At 41.9% G+C, this 27267-nt stretch overlaps 1 protein-coding gene across 1 annotated transcript in view; it reads right to left on the minus strand.

The window, feature by feature from the left end:
• Positions 1 to 19324: 19324 nt before the first annotated feature.
• SLC9A4 (solute carrier family 9 member A4) overlaps positions 19325 to 27267 on the minus strand; it is a 38761-nt gene continuing 30818 nt past the window's right edge. The window contains exon 12 of the mRNA XM_020784043.3: positions 19325 to 20026. Coding sequence (XP_020639702.3) covers positions 19671 to 20026 — 356 coding nt within the window. The 3' untranslated portion in view covers positions 19325 to 19670. The remainder of the gene's footprint in view (positions 20027 to 27267) is intronic.

A 27267-nucleotide genomic window follows, 5' to 3' on the forward strand; every position in this document is an offset into this window, starting at 1 on the left:
ACAGGAGACATAAACACAACAGCTGGAGGTTTTAGGGGGAGTTCTTTTGAGAGTTGACAGAGAGTTAACAAAAAGGGGGTTAAATTGTATCAAGAGAAAAGGAGGCTGGGTTTCAGAGTGGACTAAAGTGGCCTCCAACATTTTCCCAACCGCAGACTGATTGGGGTTGGGGTCTGGGGGGGGCATGCGCTTGCTGGGAGCGGGGGGCTTGCACGCATGCGTGGGTGACAGGGGCATGCTTGCCAGTAGGCGGGGCATGCTCATGGGGGCAGGGCGCATTCACGTGCATGCATGGTGGTGGGCAGAGTGTGTGCGGGGGGCGCGGTAGATCTTGCTCCACAGCCTGGTCCTGCCAGGGCCACGGACCTCTATTGGGCCGTGAACTGGGGTTTGGGAAACCCTGTACACCCCTGTACTATATAACATAACTTACTTTGTAACGGAGAGGTGATTCTGGCTTGGGAAAGTTGACACTTGTAATTTATGTAACCTCAAACTTCATTATGTGCAGTTTAAATCTTGTGATAATTCACTAAAGATCTAATTTTATCCTTCAATTTAAAAAACCTCTTCAGCTTTTATGATTTAGGCGTAAGGCAAGCTCAGTGAAAGTAAAGGGAGGTTTAAAGGGTGATCAGCCAGGTCAGAGATGGTCACCGTGCCCCTAACCCACACCTTTTTCTCAGCCCCTGTGAGCGGCTTCTACTTTTTTTTGGTGCAGGTTGGAACGCTCTGGTTTGGTCCATTTCCAGCTGGGAAAGGACCTCTAATCAAACCTTGCTGTTGTCAAACCTACCAAGGCTGTTTCCAGTTTGAATTTCTAGTATCGTGAAGTTGCTTTGGGATATCAGCAAATTGAATACTTTCCCTCCTGCCCAGCTGTGGGCAGTTTCTTAATCAGCACTGCACACAAGGGAAAGAAAATACTTTTTAAAAAATTAATCTGAAAATGAAAATGGTACTAACAAATATCTCTAGCAAAGTACCATCCTTCCCTTGCCCTTCCAAGATGTGAAATGGCCACTGATGATGGGAACAGGGGGATTTATTTCCAGGAGACTTGGGCTTTTCATTGGCCCTTGAGCTGTCAATCTACTTTTGCTTTAAATTTCTTGGTGCTGTTGAACTCTTATTTTCCAAGTAAGATGGTTTAATTCACATGCCACTTCAGGCATCCTTTATTTGATTTGGATCAGTTCTGAAACAGAAATAAGGTAAAGGTAAAGGTTCCCCTTGACAATTTTTGTCCAGTCGTGTCTGACTCTAGAGGGCGGCGCTCATCCCGCTCTTCAAGCCATAGAGCCAGCGTTTGTCCGAAGACAATCTTTCCGTGGTCACATGGCCAGTGCGACTTAGACACGGAACGCTGTTTACCTTCCCACCGAGATGGTACCTATTTATCTACTCGTATTTGCATGCTTTCGAACCGCTAGGTTGGCGGGAGCTGGGACAAACAACGGGCGCTCACTCCGTCGCGTGGATTCAATCATACGACTGCTTGGTCTTCTGACCCTGCAGCACAGGCTTCTGCGGTTTAGCCCACAGCGCCACCATAGAGTAGAAATAGAGTAGAAATAGAGTAGAAATATCTCTACTCTATTTCATTTTCTGAATAAATTCCAAATCTGGTGCACATCTTCTCTTTGGAATCTATGTACATGCAAAGTGAATCAGGGAAATTTGTGTATTCCTGCAGTGACCATGGGGTGTAGCAAAGAGCCCAGAGGCATTAATGAGGCAAAGCAGCACACACATACCATGCTTTGTGTAAATCTGGCATTCAGGCATCACTAGAAGTGGAGGGAGGAAACAGAACTTCAAAGAATACTGAGATGGTAGCAATGGAGGAGACTAAGCTCTTTATTTTAGAAATTAACTTTCCCTGCCTTTCCTGCTGAAATGTCACTGGATATTGTGGCTTCGGTGCCTCTAATTTCAGACTGAACGACAGGCAGGGTGAAAGAGAAAGGATGGAAAATGTAGGAGGAGCAAGTTCCCTGCATTGCCCGTTAAAGAAGGAATTGAAGAGAACCATGTCCGTTGCCCATTTAAAATCCCTCATAGTGTGGATGCCTTTCTACTCTGCTCATTGGTAATATTGGGACTTTCTCCTGGCATCTGGAAAAATGAAGAGAAAAATAAAAATTAAAAATAAGCTACGTGCCCAGCTCTACAAATTACCTCTCCCCTGACCAGAAGCCTTTTATTCTGCCTGCAAAAAATTATTCTATGAACCAGCCTTACCATTCACTTTTTCCTGTTTATAAAAACTGGCTTTTTTTCACTGAGAACTCAAAATGTTAAATTATAATAAAACTGTCATGGACCCAAACAAGGGTCAGATCAAATGTCTCCAAAAGGGCACAAAGTAGATAAGGCACCAGTTTGGGATCAGGGGAGGTAATGTGCATCCCTAGTATAGACCATATCTGTATTATTTATTTATTTATTTTCTTTTATTTAATCTTTTTTTATATACCACCCATCTGAGCAGTGGTCACTCTGGGTGGTTCACAACACGATAAAACTTAAACACAGGATAAAAGAATGTTCCAGGTTATACTAACTTAAATTAAACTAACTTAAAGCATATGAACCATTAAAAATTAAATGCAGTTTTAAAATGGACCAAAGAGGTGACAATAAATGCAAAAGGCTGATACTTTCACAGGGTCTTAAGCTGGTTGATTCTGGTACACCTGCTGGAGCAAAAAAAATTTTTAAAAGGCATTAAGGAAGGAACCAGGCAGATTTCCAGTGGTAGGTCATTCCAAAGATGGGGTGCGACCGCTGAAAAGGACCAGTTCCTTGTTTGTTCCCTTCGGGCCTCCCTTGGTGTCAGTGCCTCCAGTTGACTCATCCGTGAAGATCAAGTGGGATAGGAAGTTCTAGATGGGAGTAGATGTTCTGCCATGTATTGAGGTCCCAAATCATTCAGGGCTTTATAGGCTTTTCAAGTAAAATTGGGGAGCCAAGCACAATTCCAGGCAAAAGGAAGCTCACTGACAGTCGTAGATCAATGTCCTTACTGCTATTTTGTTGTCTTGAAAAATCCTCCAAGAACATTCTGCTAGTTCTGAAATTCATTACTTTGTGTTATCAACAGAGGTCACTGCTGCACTTCTGTTTACCACTGAAAACATTCCTTGACAAGTTCAATAAAACAGAATAATCTAAAAAGTAATGTCAGTGTGCCCCCTCTGAACAAAAGTGTTTTCAAAGTGCTTCCTTAGAACTTAGAGAATTGTTTTATATGAAGATTCAGGATTTACTGGGGAGGAGGAAATACCACCGTTTTTAAACCGGCATGTACCAAACCCAAGGTTTTGCTGCCTGAGGCAGAACAGGCAAATATATCTCATCATAATCAAATCAAGGTGCATAGCCAGATAATTTTTTTCACCCTCAGGAAAGAGGAAAATCCCACAAACAAACTTCACAATATCTGGTAGTGAGGCTACAAAAATAGTTAACAATCTGTTTCTTTTTCATAGTGCCCCAAATCTGCTTCCAGAGGTAGCCCCTTCACTCTCCCCAATGGTAGGGCTGGCTCTGCCTTAAATTAATTGTCTTCTTCCTTCCCTCCCTTTACCTCAATTGAGTCTCTCTAGAGAAGAATCGACAGGTATAACCAGAGGAGACAATCATGTGGGAGGGCATAACATGCCAGTCATTTAATTTGGGTCACTCGTTGCATAACTGTGCTAGCCTGCAGTGCATGTGAATGCTTCTCATTCAAAATTAAGGTTGTCCACCGTTTATATCTCTTGATTTTGCCAAGAGAAAGCAGCATAAGAGTAAAGCCCTAAATGATCATTTCTCTTTGTGGAAAAAGAGTATCTCTTTACAGTGTCTTAGAGGCTGCCACACAAACCATACCAAACAGAAAAATCTCATTTTAAAAAGTTATTTTTTAAAACTATGTAAGAAAAGGTACAGTAGATGGCTTCGATTCATAATACATATTTTCATTGAGGCAATGAATGATTCAAACCCATATTCAAATATTCACAGATGAGGGTGAACAATAAATTGATGGTGTTCTTGATAACATTGTTTCATTTGCAGCGAAGTGGAGGTGGAGGACATGTTGATGAAACAAGTGTGGTGTGATATTGAATGGAAACCAATCAAGAAAAGAAAAGAAATTAAATTGGTGGAGGATTATTTAATCCTTCCTATGCTGTGGAAACAATGATGATCGGTGCACCATGACCATGGCATTGTGCGATGGTTGTTAGAGTCAATTGTTTTCTTTTAAAAATGAGGTTCTTGTAATCTTAAAAATAATCTAGTGGCTGCCATTTTGAAAGCCAATAAGTGGGGTACTTCTCAAGTACACATGGGGCAGGGGAAAGAGACCTCTGAAGAATGAGGGTGACACTGAGAAATACATATAAGGTATTTTTGATTGATAATTTAGGATTAGATCCTGAAGTTGGGGGATAAGTTGTCCCTCCATTCAGTTTACAAACTGGCCCAGGTATTTTCATTAGCTTTTTAATGGCTCCAGTCCAGAGTTGTTTCAAAAGACGGTGTTGGGAGATTGCTGTTTTTATGCCATTTAACAGCAGTGTAAAGATGAGTGAAATGAGGTTGTCTGGCAGCTGGAGTGATGTGTAATCAGTACACTCAAGTCATGCAACTTAACTTTCATTTAAAAAAATCTTTAAATGAATATGTAGTTTGCTTCATGCAGCTTTCAACTGCTTCAATTTGCTTGTTTTTAATTTTTTGAAAGACTTGTATTTCATATTTCTTTTTTACAGTCTTTTGAAAGCACTAGTTTCATTGATGCTGTGTTTATCTTTATTTTCATAGTTTCTGTCAGGTAGACAATATTTGCATAGTATATATGCTATCTCAGCTATCAGAGATAAAATTGCATGCCTTTTTCCCACCCAGGTGAGGTGTATAATATTAAGTATCGGTTCCTTTGACACACTTCATAAGTAAATTTGCTGAGGAAAATTAAAGGTATCAGTTCATGCAATGTTATTTCAGCCAACAAGGCAATTAAAGGCTTAGCTTCTATGCATTGCCTTGTATAAAACAAAAATATCTTCAAAACAAATAGTATAAGAAGCCTACTCATCCATTTCAGTTATTTTAAGGCTGGGATACCTAGTACACACGTTAAGCAATTCAGAATCTTTCTGAATATATATTATATATCTGCATATGGGGGGGTGAAGTCTTCATAAGCAGTTCATGTTTACCTAACTTGCAAGCGGCGTTCAGGTTCTTCCACTTTTGATACCTTGAGAGGGAGAGTTCAAGTTTCAATCTATTCCTTTGATTACCTGAGGAAGTTTCAAGTACGTAACCTGTTTAACCAAAGAAGAGAACCAGTGATTTCACATGGGGTCAAAAGGTGCCACAATACTCACTCTTGGTTTCAATACACAAAGCATTTGAATAAACAGCTTGGAAAAACTAAAAAATTTTAGAGCTCCCATAATCCTTTATCCTTTATGGGAGATCAGTAGGGAATTCTGACAGTTCTCATCTAGAAATGTTACTTTTTCACAGGTCTCATGATGCTCAAGTTACAATCAGAATTCAGCTGCAAAGGTGTTTTATTGCTCTAGATTTATTTTCCCCATCCTGGTTGACTTTATCAAAATACTTTGATGTGGATGTTGGCATTTTTCTTATGACCAACGTGGGTACCTTTGGATTTCTGCATCAAAATATTTGTGTTGAAACGTCTTGCTCATCGTATTGTTGAAAGAATGAAAGAGAGAGCAAAGTTGTAAAATATTATTTGCATTAAAAATGCTCTTTAAGCATTTTAAAGGAAAGGTATGTGTTCACTTTTATATTTCACTGTTTCTGGAGCACTTGGTGTAATGCTCTGACCTCTGCAATCTATTTTGTAAACTTTTTATTCATAAAATGATCACACTATGTAACTTCACTATCTGAGGAAGTACTAAGAAGAGTTTGAGATTCCGACATGTGAAAGTGCTACCGTAGTTCTTTGGATACAAAAAAATTATTTTCCAGTACATGATATAAATAATGATGAGAAGACAAGGGTTGTTGGAAAAGACAATAATTCTGGTTTAAGCTGAAGGCAACAGGAAAATAAGGCCAAATATGCAATAGATTGACTCAATATAGAGAGACATTGCCTTGCGTTTGCAAGAGCTGGACAGTGCTGCTGAGTGCAAGACACTTTGGAGGTCACTCATTCATAGGGTCACAGTAAGTCAGAAGCAACTTGATGCACAAAACAACAACATTTATGATTCTATATATACATAATGCAACAGCCTAGGCCTCTAGAAAATATTTGTTCCATTAACAAATTACTTGAAGATTTGATTTTCATAGATCTGTTTCTGCTCTCAAAGTGCTGGTTATTTTCTATAAAGCTCTACATACTTTAGGCTATCTAAAAGACCTCGCTCTGCCAGACAGGCGTGGCTGTAAGATATCAAAGGGAAGTCCATTCTCTCAAGCCCACCTAGGGTTGCTAGGTTAGGAGCATCCCCTTCTCTTAGATTTTTTAGGGCCAAGGTCTGAATGAGATTGAAAACCTGAGCCTTGGGGCCAAAGCTTGAGATGTGGCAACCTGATTTCAGCAACTTTTGGAAATACACCTGATGGGATGTGGAAAAGAGCCTTCTTGGTGACTGATCCAAGATTCTAGAATGTTATCCTGAGGGAGGCTAAGATGCCTCCTATTCTGACAGGTCTCTGACATGAGTGGCTGATCTGCTGTTGGAGTGCTGTGACATATTTGATTCTAATATAATACTTTTTGGCTTGTATTTAATTTTGGCTTGTATTTAATACCTTGCACACCTATTTTGGTGGAAAGACTGAGTGTAAACCAAAAACACCTGATAAGTAAATACTTAAGACAGAAGATAACAGAGGCAAATCCACCAAGAAGCAACACCACTTAATCTCAGGACTTGGGTCTGTACAGCTTCTGTCGCTCACCAAGCCTGCTCTACCTTATTTGACAAGTATTGTCAAATACTGCCGCCACCTACTGCTACTACTATTGCTGCTGCTGCTGCTGCTGCTGCTACTACTACTACTACTACTACTGCTGCTGCTGCTGCTGTTGTTGTTGTTGTTGTTGTTTGTATGTCACATTCTTCCAACAAAGGGACCCAAGATGGCTCACAGCATTAAAATTCACACAATTAAAACACAGTAAGTTGAATATTAAAAGACAAATTAAACAATATATGATTTAAAATCAAATTAAAAGATTAAAACATGGAAACATGGAAAAGATTAAAATTATTTGCTGAAATGAGGTTCAGGGATTCAGCTGTAATTGTTAAAAGCCTGCCTGAAGAGATGGGTCTTTAGCTTTTTTCGGAAGGATAAAAGGGAAAGGGCCATCCTGATCTCCCGAGGGAGAGCGTTCCATAGCCTGGGAGCTGCCACCGAGAAGGCCCTCTCCCGTGTCCCCATCAGCTGTGCTTGTGCTGGCAATGGGACCGAGAGGAGGGCCTCCTCTGTTGCTCTTAATTGCCAAGAAGGCACAAATAAGGAGATACGTTGTATAGGGCTTTATAGGTAATGACCAGCACTTTGAATTGAGTCTGGAAACGGACTGGTAGCCAGAGCAGTTCTTGTAACAGGTGCATTATATGCTCCTGTAGCTGACCCCAGTCACTCGTCTGGCTGCAGAGTTTTGAACCAGATGAAGTTTCCGAACCATCTTCAAAGGCAGCCCCACATAGGGCATCTTACAGTAATCTAAACAGGATGTAACTAAGGCATGCGTCACTATAGGCAGATCTGACATCTCAAGGAACAGGCGCAGCTGGCACACCAGCTTTAGCTGTGCAAATGCACTCCTGGCCACTGCTGAAACCTGGGCATCCAAGCTTAGGGATGAATCCAGGAGTACGCCCAAACTGTGGACCTGAATTCTCAGGGGGAATGTAACCCCATCCAGCACAGGTAGTATCCCTATTCCCTCATCTGCCTTCCAACTAACCAGGAGCACCTCTGTATTTTCTGGATTAAGTTTCAGTTTGTTTGCCCTCATCCGGCCCATTACTGATGCCAAACACTGGTTTAGAGTCAAGACAACTTCCCTGGAATTAGGTGGAAAGGAGAGATAGAGTTGGGTGTCATCTACATAGTGGTGACACCGAACCCAAAAACTCCGAACAACCTCTCCCTGCAGTTTCATGTAGGCATTAAAAAGCATGGGTGACAAAGCAGAACCCTGAGAAATGCCACAGGCCAATGGCCACGTCGTTGAACAGGAGTCACCCAGCACCACCATCTGAGTTCTCCCCTCCAGGAAGGACTAGAGCCCTTAAAACAGTGCCTTCAAGTCCCATCCCAGAGAGATGGCCCAGGAGGATATCATGGCTGGTGGTATCGAACGCTGTTGAAAGGTCCAGCAGAATCAACAAGGACACACTCCCCCTGTCCACTTCCTGGCATAGGTCATCCACCAAGGCAACCAAAGCTGTCTTTGTCCCATAGCCAGGCCTGAAACCAGGTTAAAATGGGTCTAGATAATCTCCTTCCTCCAGGAATCCCTGGAGCTGAGAAGCCACCACACACTCCAGTACCTTGCCCAGGAAAGGGATGTTTGAGACTGGGCGGTAGTTGTCAGTACATTGTGATCCAGGGAGGGTTTCTTCAATAGTAGTCTCATTATTGCTTCCTTTAAGTAAGCAGGGATCCTACCCTGCTGCAAGGAGGCATTTACCACTCCCTGTACCCAATCGGCCATTCCTCCTCTGGCTGCTTTTATGAGCCAAGAAGGGCAAGGGTCCAGCGCACATGTGGTGGCATTTACCTCTCCAAAAATCCTGTCCTCCTCATCAGGCTGCACCAACTGAAAAGTATTTATTAAAAGAGGACAAACAGGGGCCAAAGTTACATCCACTGAATCTGTATCAATTACAGCATCCAAGTCAGAGCAGATCCGATCGACTTTATCTGCAAAGTTTCGTGCAAATTCCTCACAATGGGTTGTGGAGTGGTCAATATTTTGTTCTTTTGGTGGGGCATGTACGCCACTAGAAATAACTCCACTGGATAATTTTGTTCGGATGCAATGGCAGCAGCAAAGAACATTTCCTTTGCTGCAGCCACTGCCACAGAATAGGCATTCAAGTGGAACCTAGCCTGTGTTTGATTGGATTTACTCTAAGTTTTCCACCACTCTCTCTCTAGTCTCTGTCCTACTCATTTCATCACTGCCAGCTCCCTGGTGAGCCATGGGGCTTGCCTGGTTCTCCTTCTTGGAAGGGGATGCCCTGGCCATTTCCTCATTCCAGAGATCAGCCAGAGCTTCGACAGAATCGCCTTCCAAGGCAACAGGGAACTCCTCAAGAGCCGCCAGAAACCACTTGGATCCGTGGGGCGGACCATTCTAATAGGTCTTCCGCCCCTGCAGAGATTAAGAGTTCCAATAAGTCTAAACCTTATCAGATAATGATCTGCCCATGACAACAGAGCTACAGAGAGCTCCTCCACACTCAGATCCTTCATCATCCTTCCCAGAATGAAATACGGTGTGCCCTGCTATATGTGTGCAGCCAGAAACCACTTGGGACAGACCCATGGTTGTCATAGAGGACATGAAGTCCTGAGCCGCTCCTAATAAGTTGGTCTCAGCAAGAGGTCCCCCAGTACTATCAGCCTAGAGGACTCCAACATCACCTCCAATACAAACTCAGTCAGCTCAGGAAGGGAGACTGTTGAGCAGCAGGGTGGAGGGCACAGCAGCAGAATCCCTGTCCTGTCCCAGGCACCCACCTTTAAGTATACACACTCGAACCCAGAAAAATGTGGGACAATGCACCTGGTGAGGGGGATGGAATCATGATAGATTCCTGCCACTCCACCTCCCTGCCCCCCTGGTCTGGCCTGCTGCTGTTGCTGCACAGAGAATCCAGGTGGGCAAAACTGGGAGAGACTAATTCCCCCGGCATCATCCAGCCAGGTCTCTGTAATACAGGCCAGGTCAGCATGTCCACCTAGGATCAGGTCCTGGATGGCTGATGTTTTCCCTTTTACTGACCTGGCATTCAGCAGCAGCATTTTTAACCCAGGGGGACTATTGCCATGGCTATCCAGGCTGTCTGAACTGGGAGACAATTTGGAAGTTAGTAGGATTCCTTCCCCCTCTCCTACAATGATTCTCTTGTCTTCTCTCCCTGTATCTCCCTTTACCCAGAGTAATGCCAATGGCAGCTCCCTGCTCCTCTTCATTGGCCTCCCTATTTGAAAGATACGTCCCTCCCACCTCAAACAGCCAGCAACAGGCAAATAAAAAGGAATCCCTCTAAGCAAGAAGAATGGACCTCACCCTTATTTCTCTGTCTCCAAACCAACCAACCAACCAACACCCCACCAATGCCGCTCCTTTGCCGAAAAGGCTCTGCTTATGTAGGCCCCTTCTCCCTTAGAGCCAGATGTTGATGAGGGAGTGCCAGATGCACAGACCCAGTCCTGTGGGATAGTAGGAAGCTGGAGCCAAACTCCCACAGGGGGAGCTAGCAGCCGACAACAGCAGCAACACTGTCTCTCACATATCTGCCTGTGAGCCAGCAGATGATGAAGACTCCTCTACAGCATTGGTCTCCAACCTTGGGCCTCCAGGTGTTCTTGGATTTCATCTCCCAGAAATCCTGGCCTGCAGAGGTGGTGGTGAAGGCTTCTGGGAACTGTAGTCCAATAACATCTGGATGCCCAAGGTTGGGGACCACTGCTCTACAGGCAGGAATGCTGGTCCAGTTGGGTTGCTTTCTCTCCCCCTTCTCCTTTGTTTTAGAACATCAGGTCTAGTCTAAATATGGAACTGATGTGTGGATCCCATTAATATGCTCACGTTTCTCCCTATAATAGCAACAGTGAGAAATGAAAGCAGGAGGAACTGTCTCTTGAAACAAAAACACCAGCTTAAGGCAAACGTGTTTTTTTTGGGGGGGAGGAGAGTATCACCTGTTGGAAGTGACTGGGCTTAGCTCACTTTACACTGAAGAAGATGCATGAGGATGGGCAGATAAACAGAAGGACCTCCTCAGGTCTACCACACTGTCCTTTACCTCCTGTGCTGATCTTCCTATCTAAACCACTGTTCTGACGATTGCTGAAATAATTTCCTTTCATTCTTACATCTGTCTCTTGATTCTCTATAGAAGAAGGCAGAAGAAACACCTTGTCTTTGCTCCTGAGAAATGAGGGAGCAGCCATCGTTTCTACCATCTGTTGGCTAGACTTTAGATTCCCATTATCTTCCCTATTTAAATGTATTTCTCCAATAAACACTGGCTGTTTCATCTGCCCAGAATAAGAAGTGTGGAGCTCATTTCTTCCCTAAAGAGGAATTACAATTAACCATTCTAATTTTCAGGAGTTGAATATACAAATTACCTTTGGTGTTGTTTAATGCTGCTTGCTCTGCTAAGATGGTCCATCCCAAATCCTACATTTATTTATTATTTTAATGTACACAGGCAGATGCAATATGTTGCAGAGGTTCCAGGTATGCATTTGAATTATGCTAATGTACCACTACAGGGTTTGCCCTCCAGCCCTGGAAAAATTCCTGTGGGTGCATTTTATCTCGACAAGGTGTGTTTTATTTGGACTTTGGTATCTGTATGTACCTAAAGGCAATTACAAATCTGGTTTTAGAGAAGAACGTCAATCTATTCGTCTGTTGCTATTATTCACAGGATTGTACCTCTGATGCAACTCCAACCACTTCGTTTATAATAAAGAATTTATATATTCACTCCCAACTATTTCAAGCCGTTCAGAGTTTCCATCATCTGTTATGTACCAAAAAAATATGTAGGCTAATTGGGCAATTGGGCTAATTGAGTAATTGCATTCACTATCACATTTAATATCAACCGTGTGGATGCATCTACAAATGTTACCGCCGAGGGTGATTTCTGCCTGGTGAAGTTTCTTCCTGCTTTATATTACAGTATTATTTTATAGAAACAACAACACAACAACCTTTATCCTATTAAACCAATGAGAACAGATGCTACACTTGAACTTAGTAATTCAAGATTTTCTGTCTATTATTTTGTAGTGACAGAGCACTTCAGACCAACTGAAGCTTCATAATATTTCTTAGTTTATAAATATAGAAGCAGGAGCATATTAAACACAAGCAGCATCTGAAAGCAGGCTGCACAATCCTTGGCAGCATCTGTACAACAAAAGGAAGGACTGAGCAAGGTGAGCACCTCAACAGAAAATATCAGGAGGGGTACCCACCTAGATCACTTCACAAGCCCCCTTCCTGCAGACCCCCCCACACACAACTTGTAAAATTGCTCCAAAGTTAATTGAGGCTTCCAGTTGCCTCTGTCTCCTGTCACTAGACCCATAGCAAAATCATCCTGTAATCTATGCTGGCCCTAGAGCAAGTGTAAGGCAAGTTCCTTGCTATTGATTTCAGTCAGAAAAAAAGCAGTTGAAAGGAAGAAGATATCAAGAGAATGTCATTTCTTCCTCACATCTGCTGGGTTGGCAAGAGCTTTAGGGCTTTGAATATCTCAGAAGCCCTGATATTGTAGCTCTTGAAGATAAAGGTTAGAATTGTCCAGCCCACAGGACAGAACTCAGGGGATCACTTCACCGGGATTCACTTTTCAAATAGACGTGCTATGGGATTCCAGACTTGTACTAATGCAAGTGGATTCTGTTACCACTGCCATCACCATGTTGCTCTGAAATTGTAATCCCTCCTCCCACCCATGTATGAAAGAGCAGGAAATGAATGTGTAAAGACCTCTGTGAGAAGGAGGGGCCACAATAAACAAAAGCTAATATTGATTCTTGCAGCTTTACACAGGTGATGCACACACACTGGGCATTTTTGCTTGCTGTTCAGGATCTGAAAAACATATCAGAAGACAACTATGTAGTAGGACACAAAGTACAATAACTTCCAGTGTTTTTGTCACTTTGCTACATGGCTCCTCTTTCTAGCCCAGGCTTCTAATATTAAACATCTTCAAGACAGAGCTTTTGGGAGTGAAGAACATATACTGGGACTAGTTTTCTTCTCTCTTCCATTAGTTCAATTGAAGAAACAGTTTGTCCCAAGGCTGGGGAACTTCAGGCTCTTCAGATGTTTGAAGCTATTTGGCCATGCTGGTTGGGGCCAATGGCAACTGCAGTCAATTTTGCAGTCCAACACACACTTTCTTGGGCCAAAATTTGGGATTTTGGGGTAGTGTTCTAACAGGTGATAGAATAAATTCCAGAATCTGCTTCTAAATTTAGTATTAAGATCCTGATAGATCTCACATGTTTTGCAAGGCAACCACACAACATGAATATGGAAAAACTAGCTTGTTTGATGCTGCAATTACTACTGGTGTCAACATGCAATGGCAACCCCAAGGGAGTCATTGTGTGTATAGACAATCCTATCAGACAGAATTCCATGCCCGGGAAAATTGAGAAGTGAGTTAACAACAACACCTGACTTGACATAAATATTATTATGCAGTAGCCTGTAGCCAAGCCAAAAATTACTAGCTGGCAGGTGCCCCAGATAGCATTCAAAATCAAATGGCTTGTGTATGAAAAATGAATCTGACATACAAGTACATCCACATTAAGTAGCAATTAATACTTAATTCTTGACTATTTATGTTACAAGTGTGAATTTAATTCATATTCTCAGTAGCTTAACTGCTTACATTGAATACTCTGTAGAAAGAGGCCGGGCAGAACCTACACTAATGTATTGTGGTTTTGTTAGAACCTCCAAGCCAGGTTCCCCAACTTCACTAAGTGAAAAATAGTGGCTTAACAGTCAGACATCAGAATTCCATAGATTTAGAATTATGGACATTCAGTGTACATTCCAGTCCCATTACAGGCAATGCCAAAGAATGCAGTAACCATAGGACCATGACATTAATTACCTATACAAGCAAAGTCATGCTCAAGATTTTCCAAAAAAAAAAGAACTTTTACCAAATAAAGACAAAGACATGGCCAGTATCCAAGCTGGGTTCCAAAAAGGAAGTGCATATGTTGGTTACTGGAGTATATTAAAGAATTTCAGATTAGTCTATTTTAAAGACGAGAGCAAAACTGTCAATTGTATAAGAAGCTAAGAATTGTTCTGAAATAAATGGATGTGTCTCAATATTTGATTGTTCTGATGCATAATCTATACTCTGGAATATAAGAACAGAATATGGAGGAACAGGGTGGTTTCCATAGGCCACACCTGGGCAAAGTGCGGCCTGAGGGCCACATACGGCCCGCAAGCTGCTCTTGTCCGGCCCACGGACAGTTTTAAACATCAAAACCATTTATAGCTTTTTGTCTAAAATTGATCAGTTGCTTATCTTTAACGTACCACAAAAAACCTCTTTAGTATTTGTGAAAATCAACAAGTTTAAAATAAAAACAATCATAACATCACTGCTTCGTTTTATTTTTAAGTAAAGTTGGTTCAGCCCCTGAACACAGTTCAGATTTTTCATGTGACCTCCCTATAGAAATTAATTGTCCACCCCTGCCATAGGCAATAGTATCAGACAGCAGTTTACTTGAACTCTCTACATGATCAATCTGTATGCAGAGGATATTATATAGAAAGCAGGATGAGATTCAGATGAATAAAGAGTAAAAATCAGAAGAAATAACTATAATACAAGATATACTGATTATGACATATTACTGGCAGAGAGAAGCAGTAATTTGAACTGATTACTGATGAAGATGAAAGAAGAAAGCACAAAAGCAGGACTAGAAGTGAATGTTAATGAGATAAAAGAATTACATTATTTCAGTATTGGCAATGAAGAAAGGAAAATTGGTAAAGATTTTCAACATGTTGGTTGAACTGTCAGCTGAGAAAAAACATGATACAGTACATGTGAAATGTGACATTGGAGGAGAGTTTTGTGAATACCATGAACTGCTAGAAAGAAAAATAAGGAGGTTCTAGATCAACTCAAACCTGAACTCTTGCTAGAAGCAAAAGTGACTCAAATGATGTTATTGTACTGTAGGTACATCACAAGAAGACAAGACTCATTGGAAAAGACAATAATGACAGGAAACATTGGGTGCATCAGGAAAAGAAGTAGATCAAACAAAAAAATAATTTGACTTCTGTGAAGGAGAAATAGGTCAGAAGGAAAATGATGAGAGTGTGCCGTCTATCCAAATTAGAGAACCATTAAAAGAGAGAATAAGCAGGGAAGCAGAAGGGTTGATTATAAAAGGAAAAGAAGAGAAAGAAGTAAAGGTGGAAGTTTGTTTGGTGGAGGAAGGAAAGGGAAAGGAAGGGGGGGAGATAATCTTACCCATGTGGGAGGAAGATAAAAGGGAGGAGGAAAAAGGGAGAGTGTTCAGAGTACCGCGGGAAGAAATGAAGAAAGGAGGAGAGGTTGAATATAAAAGAATGCGGGAGTTCTTGGAATATTTCCCCAACCTGAAGGTGGGAGGGCTATTGCCTGATCCTGATCCTAAAGAGAAAAAGGTGACTATTACTGAAACACAAGAATGGACAGTGCAGTCCATTTTTCCCGAGAGAAGGGTGATCTGGCCCGACATCCCTGTTGCGGCACGATCTGTGCCGTGAGGAGCGCTCTGTTGAGGAAGCCAACCAACAGAGAGCCATTTGGACTAGCCCCGCAGTAAACCCTATCAGTTCTCCATGTGGAGAGTTACCATCTTCATACAGACAGTTGCCAGATGTAGGTTGTTTTGACCCTGTTGAAGTAATTGTTGAATCTCCTGAAGTTAACTTTAATAAATGTGTTGAACGTTCAGACGACTCCTCTTGGTTATTTCCTGCCCAAAGAGATGAACTGCCACCCCTTTAGACCGAACCCAATCACAAATCCATAAAGGAATTTGCCACCTCCAGTCTGCAACAACTGAGCAGGGCTGTTAATGATAGGACTTCTGGGAAGTCATCCATTCACAGAGTTTCTATAAGCTGGAATCAACCTAACAGAACATAACAACAACAGTTTATGATTTGACCACTTTTATTAAAAATTAAGTTCCATTGGCAGATCCTGGTCATAGCTTGGGGAAATTACTTTTTGGACTGTCTTCCAGAATCATGGTTTCCCAAGCTCTCGATCCTGAGCCATGGAAGGCTGCTTGACATAGACTTAGGCTTGAAAGAGTTTTTCCTATTTGCATCATTTCACTTTTCAGCCATATTTGTAATGATTTCATTTGGGACTTTTTAGCTCAGCAGAAAGTAACTCTAACCTGCTGTACCAGTGGAGCTGCTTAGTTTCCATGGTGTAAGATGACATCAGACATTGTTGGCTTATGCTAATCTTCAAGGGCAATTACATTGTAGTTCAGGATAATAAGCAGAGAAAGGAACAAAGTGCTCTTCCTAAGAAGATTTCAATTTAGATTGGTAACTTGCCAGTTTGTTTTCCTTTCCAAATCAATACAAATGCTTTTCTTCTCTGAATTCCTCCCATCATTACATATAAGTAGGATATTTTAGTCTGGGGTTTTATTTAACAGCAGCTCAGATACCCATTTAAAAGAACACAAAAATAGTTTCCATTTTCTTTTGGCAAATTTGAGACAGAAACTCAAAAAGGGTAACACTGTAAATGCATCAAATTATTCCTTCATTCTATTTTGTTGTCTTTCTTACCAATAAGCACTTAACATGGCATGTTTTATGCTAAGATGAATTTGAAAACAGATTATAACACGCACATAACTCCACTCTGTTTGATGCCTCATTATTATTCAGGTAATAAATATTCGAATGACTAATACATTTGTGTATCAGCTGGTTCCATCAAACAATATTGTTCATATGACATATTTGTCTGCAATACTTGATGCGTGATAGGTATTTCACTCACCCTTTCCTTCACATGACATTGTAGTCACCAGGCAGAACGTGTGACTTTATATAGCACATAGCATAAAGTTGAATTTTTAAGAAGCAGTTTACCATTCCCTTCTTCTGGGTGTGCCTTGGGACCATACAGTTTGCCCATGGCTACACAGGCTAGCTCTACTCACAGGAGGCACAATGGGGAATCGAACTCCCAACCAGAAACCTAAGCCACTGAGCTACCCAGCCAGCTACCACTCCTCACATAAGCCTACCCCAATTTTAAGATCCTTACAGGAGTCTTTGCTGTCAGTTCAACATCAACACAGGCATGCTTAGTGAGGACATGGGAAAAGGTATTTTCAGTGACTGTGGCTTTCAGTTCCCTGGTGGTGGAACTCCTTCCCCAGGAGAACCAAGTTGCCCCCTCACTGTTGTCCTTCCAGTAACAGGCAAAAAGCTTTCTATTCAAGTAGGCATAAAGGCTACTAAGGAAGAAATGTTAATGGGGGGAATCCTTACTTATTTTGCTTTAAAGTACACTTTTACATTACTTTGAATTTTTGTATTTATTTTTATTTTTGGCTTTAATATGATGCTATGTTGAACTTGGTTTTTTAACAGTGTGATTTATTGTATTTTTAAGCATTAATTGTCTTTGTGATGTGTCGTAAATCGCATTGTATTTCAAGACAGGAAGATTGGGAATAAAAAGAATGAATGAAATGGTGACATGTTGAAGTTTAACTGTCCTCCGAGCTGCACTTGGTTTGGGGAGACATCTTGCCATTTGCTTCAAAATCTCTGGGTCTACTCTGAAAATTGAAGAAACCTTTCTGCTGGAAAATCCTGCTATTGGCAAGGACGGTGTATGTTGCAGCCTATGTACCCAAACACATCAGCTAGGATATACTGTAGATATTGTGTCTAAAGGTCTAGGTCTGAAGGTCATTTTATGTTCTCAGGCCCTGGTCACATGAGGGAAATGTTCCTGAGTTATCCCCCAATTAGACTGTTGCTGTACATCATGTGACCGGGGAGGGGGGTCACACCATGCACAGTCAAGACTGAAACATTTTCCTGACCATCACTGTGACTAGGGTTTATTTCACACTCCCTAGGAGGGTTGTATTATTTTGTATCTTTGTTGTATTGGTGCATTCCTTACTGGAATTGCCTGTGTGCATGACCTGCCCCAGTTTTTTCACAACTGAAACCAGAAAGATGGTCACCATTATTATTATTATTATTATTATTATTATTATTATTATTATTATTATTATTATTATTATTATTATTATTAGTAGTAGTAGTAGTAGTAGTAGTAGTAGTAGTAGTAGTAGTAGTAGTAGTAGTAGTAGTAGTAGTAGTAGTAGTAGTAGTAGTAGTAGTAGTAGTAGTAGTATATCACAGAGCAATTTGAGCCATTTCAACATGCTGCATTTCACCAGTCATTATGTGGAGATAGTCACAGGAGTTATGTTTGTGTCTTAAATTTTTGTTATTTTGTGTTTTCTCCCATCTTGGATCATTGTTTATTTACTAATATATTGTTATGATTTTAAATTGTTAAATTGTTAAATTGTCACATGATATGTTGTTACCTGCCCCGAGAAGTCTATATGACTAGATGGGCGGGCTATAAATGTAATAAATAAATGAATAAAAAAATTAAATGTTGAAAGAGGCATTTAGCAGCTACACAAAGCAGGAAGTCTTACAGAATCATCAAGAATACTGTAGCAGAACTAACACAAATTGCAGTGGTTCATTCCACACAGATGTTCATTACAAAGAGCAGGAAATCAGCTGCAATTTTCTGTTGGAAGTTGGCAGGTATGGACATCCTTCAGACTCAAGTAAAATAATTAAAATACATCAGGAGATGCACATGCTTGTACCCTTTGCTTAGTCCATAGGATTGCAGAACTATAGAAGCAATAGCCTACAACAAATCATACATTATTCTTCTTTTTCATACACTCAGTGCCCACACATATCGTGACCGGGGGGGGGGTGGTTGGGAATGGAAATAATTGCTGTTTTGAAAGTGCTGATCTGTGAGGACAACTGTGGAGTAGAAAACAGGACCATCCTCAAGATCTGAGTGCTGCTTGGATGGGTTTCCTTGAGTGTCAATTGACAAAATGAGTTCAGATCAAATAAACTGGGAGTGTCCTCTGTCCTTATGTTCTCTCAAAGCCAAACCTAAGTTCTGGTTCCCAGCACAAGGCCAACACCTTAAACCTTGAGCACTTGCCATGGGAATATTTACATCTGGTTTGAAGTCAGGATGATCTAATACATTGCCTCTTTCCTCATGCTTCAGATATGCAGTTAGCTTATAGAGTGAAACCAGTCCAGTTTAAACTACTCTAAGGTAATTGTCTGCATGGACAAATAGTAACATCTCTGAATGTAAGATGTGCCAGTAGGACTAAGCATCTTTTCACAGATCAAACATATAACATTGTGTGCTTAATTACACAGAAATTTCACTCCCAGTGAATTAAAAAAAATATTTAATTACTACTTCCCACTCATCTTTCTCTGACCTGGGCCTTTACAATAGAAAAGTCAAGGCTTTCATGCACACGGAGGTAGAAACATAAAACAGTATTCTACGATTGGAACAACCCAAAGAGTCTGTAGAGGTTAATGCCAGTGATAGACAATTTGCAGGCAAATGGAATCCAAAAATTATTTATTTTACCCATAGCAATCAAAGTGTTCATCCACTTGTTAAACTGAGTTTATGAATTATGAAATAGGCAGTTTGAATGACTCAAAAACTTCCTGGAAGAAATGATGCAAGGGAATGGAAAGAGTGTTTATTTTTATATGGGGACGATCATTTTTTTCTTACAGTAAAATGTCTCCTTGGCCCATCTCGGGTTTCTGTTGTCCCTCTAAAGGTAGACACTGATGGAAATAGTGAGCTGTTCACATCATCATTCTCTGATTCACCTTCCTGGATATCAGTTTCAAGCCCTGAATTTAGCGGAGGTTTCGGTGCTAACAATGGTTTTTGCACACTGACAGTTCTCTCCTGCTCAGTTCTTCTTTTCTGACCTGTAAGGCCTGCTGGCTCAACTCTTGAATGTAGCTGCTTCATTGGAAGGAGTTCCTGCTGTTGCCACTTCCATCGATGGGACCCAGACCAAGGCTCTCTACGTGAATCAGTCTCAGAATCACTGCTGGAGTCCCCTAGATTTGGAAATAAGTGATTACTATTCAGTGAGCAAAAGAGAAGGGTCACTTGATGGTCTATGTCCCTGGCACACATTTGGTGACACTTTCTGAGGGCTGGTGGGGTTCAAATCTGTTTTTACAGAGTAAGGCCCCGAAGAAAGTTGAACAGCAGGGCCCTATAGGGTGCCATCGTAGTTACAGCCTGAACAATACACTAGGCAGAAATAATTAGTCACATTCTTCCATGATGACATGATGTACTCAATTTCTGTTTAAATTATAGCAGATATTTCTACATTTCTATTGATACATGTAAATCAGTTTATATAATGTTATGCAACTCTATGGGAACTTCTATTTGTCCTTTCTTTGGACAATGCTTAAATAAATTAAAATATCTCCACTTCTTTCTGCACCTGTATATACAGATTCTCTTCTCAAATAAAAAGAGATTATTCCATAATGTAATTTCATAAACAGAAATAACTAAAGTTTCGAATCTGAGCATTAAACTTCTGAAAGTGAGCATTAAACTTTAAAAATAGGGCAATTAATTTAAGACATTTAATTCATTAAATTATCTTTATTGGCCAAAGTCTTGTTGCCTAGTTATGCCTGCAGAAGGCACATGGCATAACATGCACTTACTTCTTGCTGGCAGTTAACAAATCCTCAGATTTTTAGGCATGCAGCAACCACACTGGACTGATGTGTACCTACGCATGTGGTGGTGGTGGGTGCTGTTATGAAGGGGAGAGCTGTGTGTCTTAAAGCAAGATCTGATCTCTACATCTGCAGAGGAAAAGAAATCCATGTGCATCCAATAAGACTAACTCCACACAGAGCTAATTTTTCTCGTCAGTTTCCATTTTTCTGAGCCCTTTTTTAACAGAACATTATAGATCAGTGGTTCCCAACCTTGGGCCTCCAGCAGTTCTTGGACTGAAACTCCTAGAAGCTTTCACCACTAGCTGTGCTGGCCAGGATTTCTGGGAGTTGTAGTCCAAGAACATCTAGGGACCCAAGGTTGGGAACCACTGTTATAGAAAGCTTGCCTGGAAAATATAGTAGTAAGAAAAAATTCTCTCCAGCCTTACTGTTCCATAGGCTATATAGATCACAGTAACTAATCCTTGCCATACCCACCATAACCACATTCATATAACTGAGAACTACTGGCTTCTTGTCTGCCACGAGTAATGTAGTTTGAAAAACACTTTTTGAGCCAATCCAAAAGGTGGAGGAGTAAGCCACCTAGGATTATTTGTATGGAAACCAGTTAGTTTTTGGTTGTGTGGGTGTCCCATGGATGCTTCCCAGCAAGTAATGAGTGTGAGAGAGACAGTAGTTGGTTGCTATGATTAGGTAAAGGTAAAGGTTCCCCTTGACAAATTGTCCAGTCATGTCAGACTCTAAGGGGCGGTGCTCATCTCCGTTTCCAAGCTATAGAGCCAGTGTTTGTCCAAAGACAATTTCCGTGGTCACGTGGCCAGCATGACTAGACATGGAATGCCATTACCTTCCCACTGTGGTGGTACCTGTTTATCTACTCGCATTTTACATGCTTTCGAACTGCTAGGTTGGCAGGAGCTGGGACAAGCGATGGGAGCTCACTTCATCACGTGGATTCGAACTGCTGATCTTTCGACCTTGCAGCCCAGAGGCTTTGTGGTTTAGCCTGCAGTGCCACCATGTTCTGGTTGCTGTAATTACTATAGAGTAAATCTGGGGGAAGCTAAGCAGCTTTTTGTTAAAAATAATTTCATGCAAAGCTTCCTAAGTGTTGTGCTAAAGAATAGAAGAGAATGGCAGGTTACTCACCTATAATTGTAGTTCCTTGAGTAGACATCTGTGATTCACACTGTGGGTGATCCACGCCTGCGTGGAGCCTCTTTGGAATATTCTAGAGCTTCTACAGTAGCAAAAAACACATTAGAATAGACCCCTCCCCTTGGCACCTATAGTACCTTGGCACCAGGACTCTCCCTTCAGTTATGTCAACCACCGCAAGGAAAAATATATTGCATGACTTGACAGAGGGGAGGTCAGGTGGGATGTGTGAATCACAGAGGTCCACTTGAAGAACTACAATTACAGGTGAGTAACTTGCCATTCTTCTTTGTGGCCTCTGTGAATCACACTGTGGGTGACTAGCAAGTTGTCTTACCCGGAGCTAGGGTGTCACGCCAAGGCAGAAGCCAAAACAGATGTCCGAATGCAGTATCAGACTTCTGTTGAACATCTAGTCTATAGTGTCAGAAGAAGGTAGATGGTTGTGCCCACGTAGCCGAGGTGCAGCAGTCAGGGAGAGGCACACCACGTAGGACTGCTGAAGAGGCCACCAATGCCCTGGTGGAATGAGGGTGAATAGCTTGAGGGACCAGCTGTCGAGCAAGCCGGTATGCAAGCCGAATAGTAGAGGCAACCCAGCGAGAGACCCTTGGAGGTGACTTGTAGGCCTTTGTTAGGAGGTTGATGAGTGTGTGCCTCCTTGTTTGAGAATATAGTACATGGCTGTGGTGCTGTTGGTGGCAATCTGGACCACCTTGCCAGCTAGAATGTTTCTGAATGCTTTGCATGCCTTTATTGCTGGTAATAGTTCCAACTCGTTGATGTGGAGTGAACATTCTCTGAGGGACCAATTGGCATGTATTTTAAGAGAGACACAATGTGCTCCCCAGCCGGTAAGGATGGTGTTGGTTGTGACTTATATTTGAGGACATGGTTGCTGAAAAGGGAGTCCCATAAAGAGATTTTGGATGAAGTGCCACCATTGGAGTTGTGAGGTGAGTTTGGGAGTAATTCTTAAGAGTGTTGAGAGGATCTGTTAGCGGGTCGAAAAGTGCAAGAAACCTCGATTGTAGGAACCTCATCTTCAGGCTTATGTGTTGTACGACTGAGGTCATGGAGGCCATGGTATCTAGTACACGTTGAATGAGGATGGCAGGAACCAAGGTGTGTGTGGAGGGTGAAACCTTGGAGGAGGGAAATGAAGTTTTGTTGTTTGTTGAGTGGGAGGAATGTGCAACCTCGGGTGGAGTCTATGGAAGCCCCAATATAATGAATAATCCTTGCAGGGCTTATTTTGGATTTTTGCATGTTGACCATGAGACCGAGATTGCGAAGGAGGGATAAAGTAAAAAGGGTGTCTTGGCAAGCTTCATGGTGGGAATGAGCTACAAGGAGCCAGTTGTCTATGTATGGGAAGGTGAGGATGTTTTTAAGTCTGAGAAAAGCAGCCAGTGGGGCCATGCACTTGGTGAAGACTCTGGGACTGCCAGTCCAAAAGGAAGTCTTTTGAATTGGTAGGCTTGGGGCCTGAGTTGGAATAGAAGAAACTGTCTGTAGGAGTGGTGGATGGAGATGTGGAAGTATGACTGTAAACCAGTTGTTTTTCTGAGAAGAGGTAGAATGGATTTGAGTGTTATACGGAATTTTGTGGTGATTACATGTTGATTGAGTTCTCTGAGGTCTAGAATAGATCATAAGCCTCCGTCTTTTGGGGGGGATGGTGAAATAACGAGAGAGAGAAACGTTGTTTTGTTGTATAGGTTCTATTGTATCCTTGGTAAGTAAAATTTTTTATCTCTTCTTGTAGAGTTTGCGATGGTGGAGTGATGATGTGATGCGACAGAGGGAGTTGATGGAAATGCATGCGGTATCCATTTTGGACAATGGAAAGAACCCAGGTGTCGGTGGTGATGGATTGCCAGGCAGGTAAGTGTTTCCAGAGGAAAGGGGGTTGATTTGTGATCTTGGTTAGGAAAACATCAAACATGATGTTTGGGTTTGTGGTCATTGTGCCTTTGGATAGGTTGCTGGTGAGGTTTTTGTTTGTATTGTTGTTGTTCAAATTATGGTGTGTGGAGGTTCTGACATTGGGAGTCATGTTGGAACCTCTGGTAAGAATTGTAAGGTCACTTCCATTGATTATGTTGGGGGTGTTGTTGATAAGTGGGGTAGATGCCCCATCTTTTGTCAGCAGAATGTTTCTTCTGAACGTTTTCTAAGATGTCATCGGTTTCAGCATTAAAGAGACTGGTGCCATCAAATGGGAGGTCTTCAATATGTCCTTTGGCACCTTCTGTGCGGCCAGCTGTTCTTAGCCAGGAGAAACATCTGAGCTTGACAGAGATAGCCACGGATATAGCCGTGGTGTCTACCGTGTATTTGGCAGAGAACTTTTGCTGTTTGGCGATAGAGAGACCCTCCTGTTGGAAGGTTTGTGCTAATACTTTTTTGTCTTCTGGTAAAGAGTCAAGATAAGTGGCCATGTTATCCCAAAGGAAGCTTTGATATGCCTCCATAGCTCCTTGGTAGCTACCCTCATAGTAAAGGCCACTGATGAGTAAAGCCACCTACCCATAGAGTCAATTCGTCGACTGTCTTTGTTAGGTGTGATAAGGGACTGTGGGTGTCGAGATCGCAATTATGAGGCCTCGACAAATATCAAATTTGGGGCTGGCTGTTTCTGGGTCATGTATCCGATAGAGATTATCGATTCTTTTCGAGACTGAGAGGAGGCTGGTTTAGTCCAAGATTGCTGAGCAGTGCTAAGAAGAGATGGTAGCATGGAAATATGGACTGGGGTAGTTGTGTACTTAGAAACAGGATCATAAAGGTGATCCGCCGGTTCAGTTGTGGGGCAATGGATTTGAAGATCCAATGACTTAGCCATGTGGATCATGAGTTGAGCGTAAATTTGGAAATCCTCTGCTGGGGATGGAGGATTTATATCTGTGATGTCAGAATCTGGCGATGTGAGAAGCACAGGTGGAGTTTGTGGTTGAGAACCATGTTCTGAGACCTTAGAATCAAGCCTGGAGTTAATAGAACATCAATCGACCTCAGTGTCGAGAGGATGTCGATCATAGTAATGTTGACGGTGGTCTGCCACTGAAGTGTGTGGCATGCTGGATGCTCCTGATAGTGCGCTGGTGGTCGTGGAGGCCGGCCCAGTGGCTTAGAATAGGGCACTGTGTCCAGCTGAGGCACAGGTTCCTTTATCTCTGGGGAGGCGTCAGTGGATGGATTAGGAGGAGAGATAGAATGCTGGGTACTATTAGGCGAGGAAGTAAGACAGTCTACTCGTTCGTCCCATGTCGGTGACTGAGAAACCAGTTGATGAGATGGGAGTCCTTCATCATCAGAGGGTGAGCCTGCAGAAATTAAATGGCTGGGTTTGTAAACCTGCTGTGAAGGGACTGCTGGAGTCTTTGATTTGGTTTGTTTAGAGTGTTTTGGTTGCGTGGAACTGGGAACTGGATTGGGAGGAGGTTTCTGCTTTTCGGAAGACTTTCATGTCAAAGTTTTCGATGTTGGCTGTTTAGATCTCTGCATCTTAGAAGATTTCGATGAAGTGGAAGGTGCATCAGAGTGAGATGGAGTAGCAGAGGAACAATGTTTTGATGACACTGCAATGGCTTTTCTCCATGACTTTGACTTGTGAGGTGGTTTTACACGTAGTTTGAGCCATAGGTTTTGCCGGTTGCAAAGACTGTTTCCAGAGGCGGAGTTTTTGTCGAGATAGGCAAGAACGGAGGACTCTTCATTTGAAATTTTTACAAGTAGGGTACGAGGAGGTTTGATGTGCCTCACCTAAACAAATAAGGCATTTTGCGTGACCATCCGATAGTGGAATCTTGTTATTACAAATCACGTAGTGCTTGAACAGGCCCAAAGGGAACATGAAAGAGAAGAAAAAGAAAATCAGGGGGAGGGGTGTGTGACGGCCGGAGGCCAAGGCACGGAGAAGAAAAACTAAAAACAGTATATGTATCTATGATTAGTAATAAAGAGAAAAAGATTTTTTTAAATTCAGCAGTAAAATTTGACTTGTTTCACTTCCAGACTCACAGAAGATAGACGTATGAGGCTCTTCAACAGTGGTTGAAAGAAACTGAAGGGAGAGTCCTGACGCCAAGGTATTTATACCGGGGGGGGGGTCTATTCCGATGTGTTTTTTGCTACCGCAGAAGCTCTAGAATATTCCGAAGAGGCTCCGCGCAGGCGCAGATCACCCACAGTGTGATTCACAGAGGCCACGAAGAAGAACCACCGATTCTTTGAAAATCTAGGGATCCCAGCTATAAAATTCCTGACTATGGCTTCTAGAAACTCTGCCCATTCACTGTACTAGTGAGGGATTCTGTGAGTTGTGGTCCAGTGACATCAGAAGTGCCAAGGTTAGAATCACTTCTACAAAGCTGGTTCTCATGGGGAAAAGTGTGTGGGGCCTCTTTCTGAGGAGGTCTAAGGACACACACCCATTGTTTTGAAGCATAAAACAAGGTGTCAATGTTTCTTTTAAAGCATTACAGTGGACCCTTGACTTACAGACGGCTTGACTGGCCGCAAAATTTAGGTTTGACTTGCAGACTGAGATTTGATTTACAGACTAGAAAAAAACCAAAATGGAACAATAGCGGCCTGTTACGGGATTAATCAGTTTTCAATGCACTGTAGGTCAATGGAGACTTGACTTACAGACTTTTTGACTTGAGAACCGCCTTCCAATACGGATTAAGTTCTCAAGTCAAGACCCCACTGTACAGCAAACTATGTTAGATAATCTAATGTTCTGCTTTGTGTTTGATTGGGAAAGTAATGAAATTAACATTAATGAGTTACTTTTAATTTTACTGTTCAAGCTCTGGTTATAAAATAGTGTAATAAAGAAATCGATCGTCAGGAAAGTACAATGTTTCCTGGAGCTGAGTGGAAAGGGATTTGAAATTCTTCATCAGAACCGCCTTTTCAAATATATAATAAAAATAAAAATCTAACAGAGGGGGAACTATTTTTAACCTATCTCAACATAACGTACTGTATCCTTCATTGCCTGTCATTGCCTGTTCTACTGATTCTGCCACTTCTTTTTTCCCAGTTTTCTCAGCACCATCTTTTTCTCCCCTTTTCTGCAGACCTCAGTATTTGTTTAGGGTTCTTCTCTCTTCCACCAGACCTGCATTCCTCCGAGGTTCCCTCCTGCCGTTAGGCAGATCACATGGTGCTGCACTAGTTTGCCACCTGTTTTCCAATGTTGCAATTCTTTTTATCAAGTATTTTCGGCATTAGAAAAGCCAAGGGCTAAACAGCAAAGGGCAAAACATCCAAGACAGGCAGGTCTGTAATTAGCCACTTGTTTCGGTTGCTATTAAAAACAAACAGGATGGGTTTCACAGCACCTGTAATTACCAAAGTGTTTAAAAAATCCAGGTCCAAAGAATTTTAGCCCAAGGGCCCTTCAAGAAGCC

Source organism: Pogona vitticeps, chromosome 3 (genome assembly GCF_051106095.1).
Source record: "Pogona vitticeps strain Pit_001003342236 chromosome 3, PviZW2.1, whole genome shotgun sequence".
NCBI classification, from domain to species: Eukaryota; Metazoa; Chordata; class Lepidosauria; order Squamata; family Agamidae; genus Pogona; species Pogona vitticeps.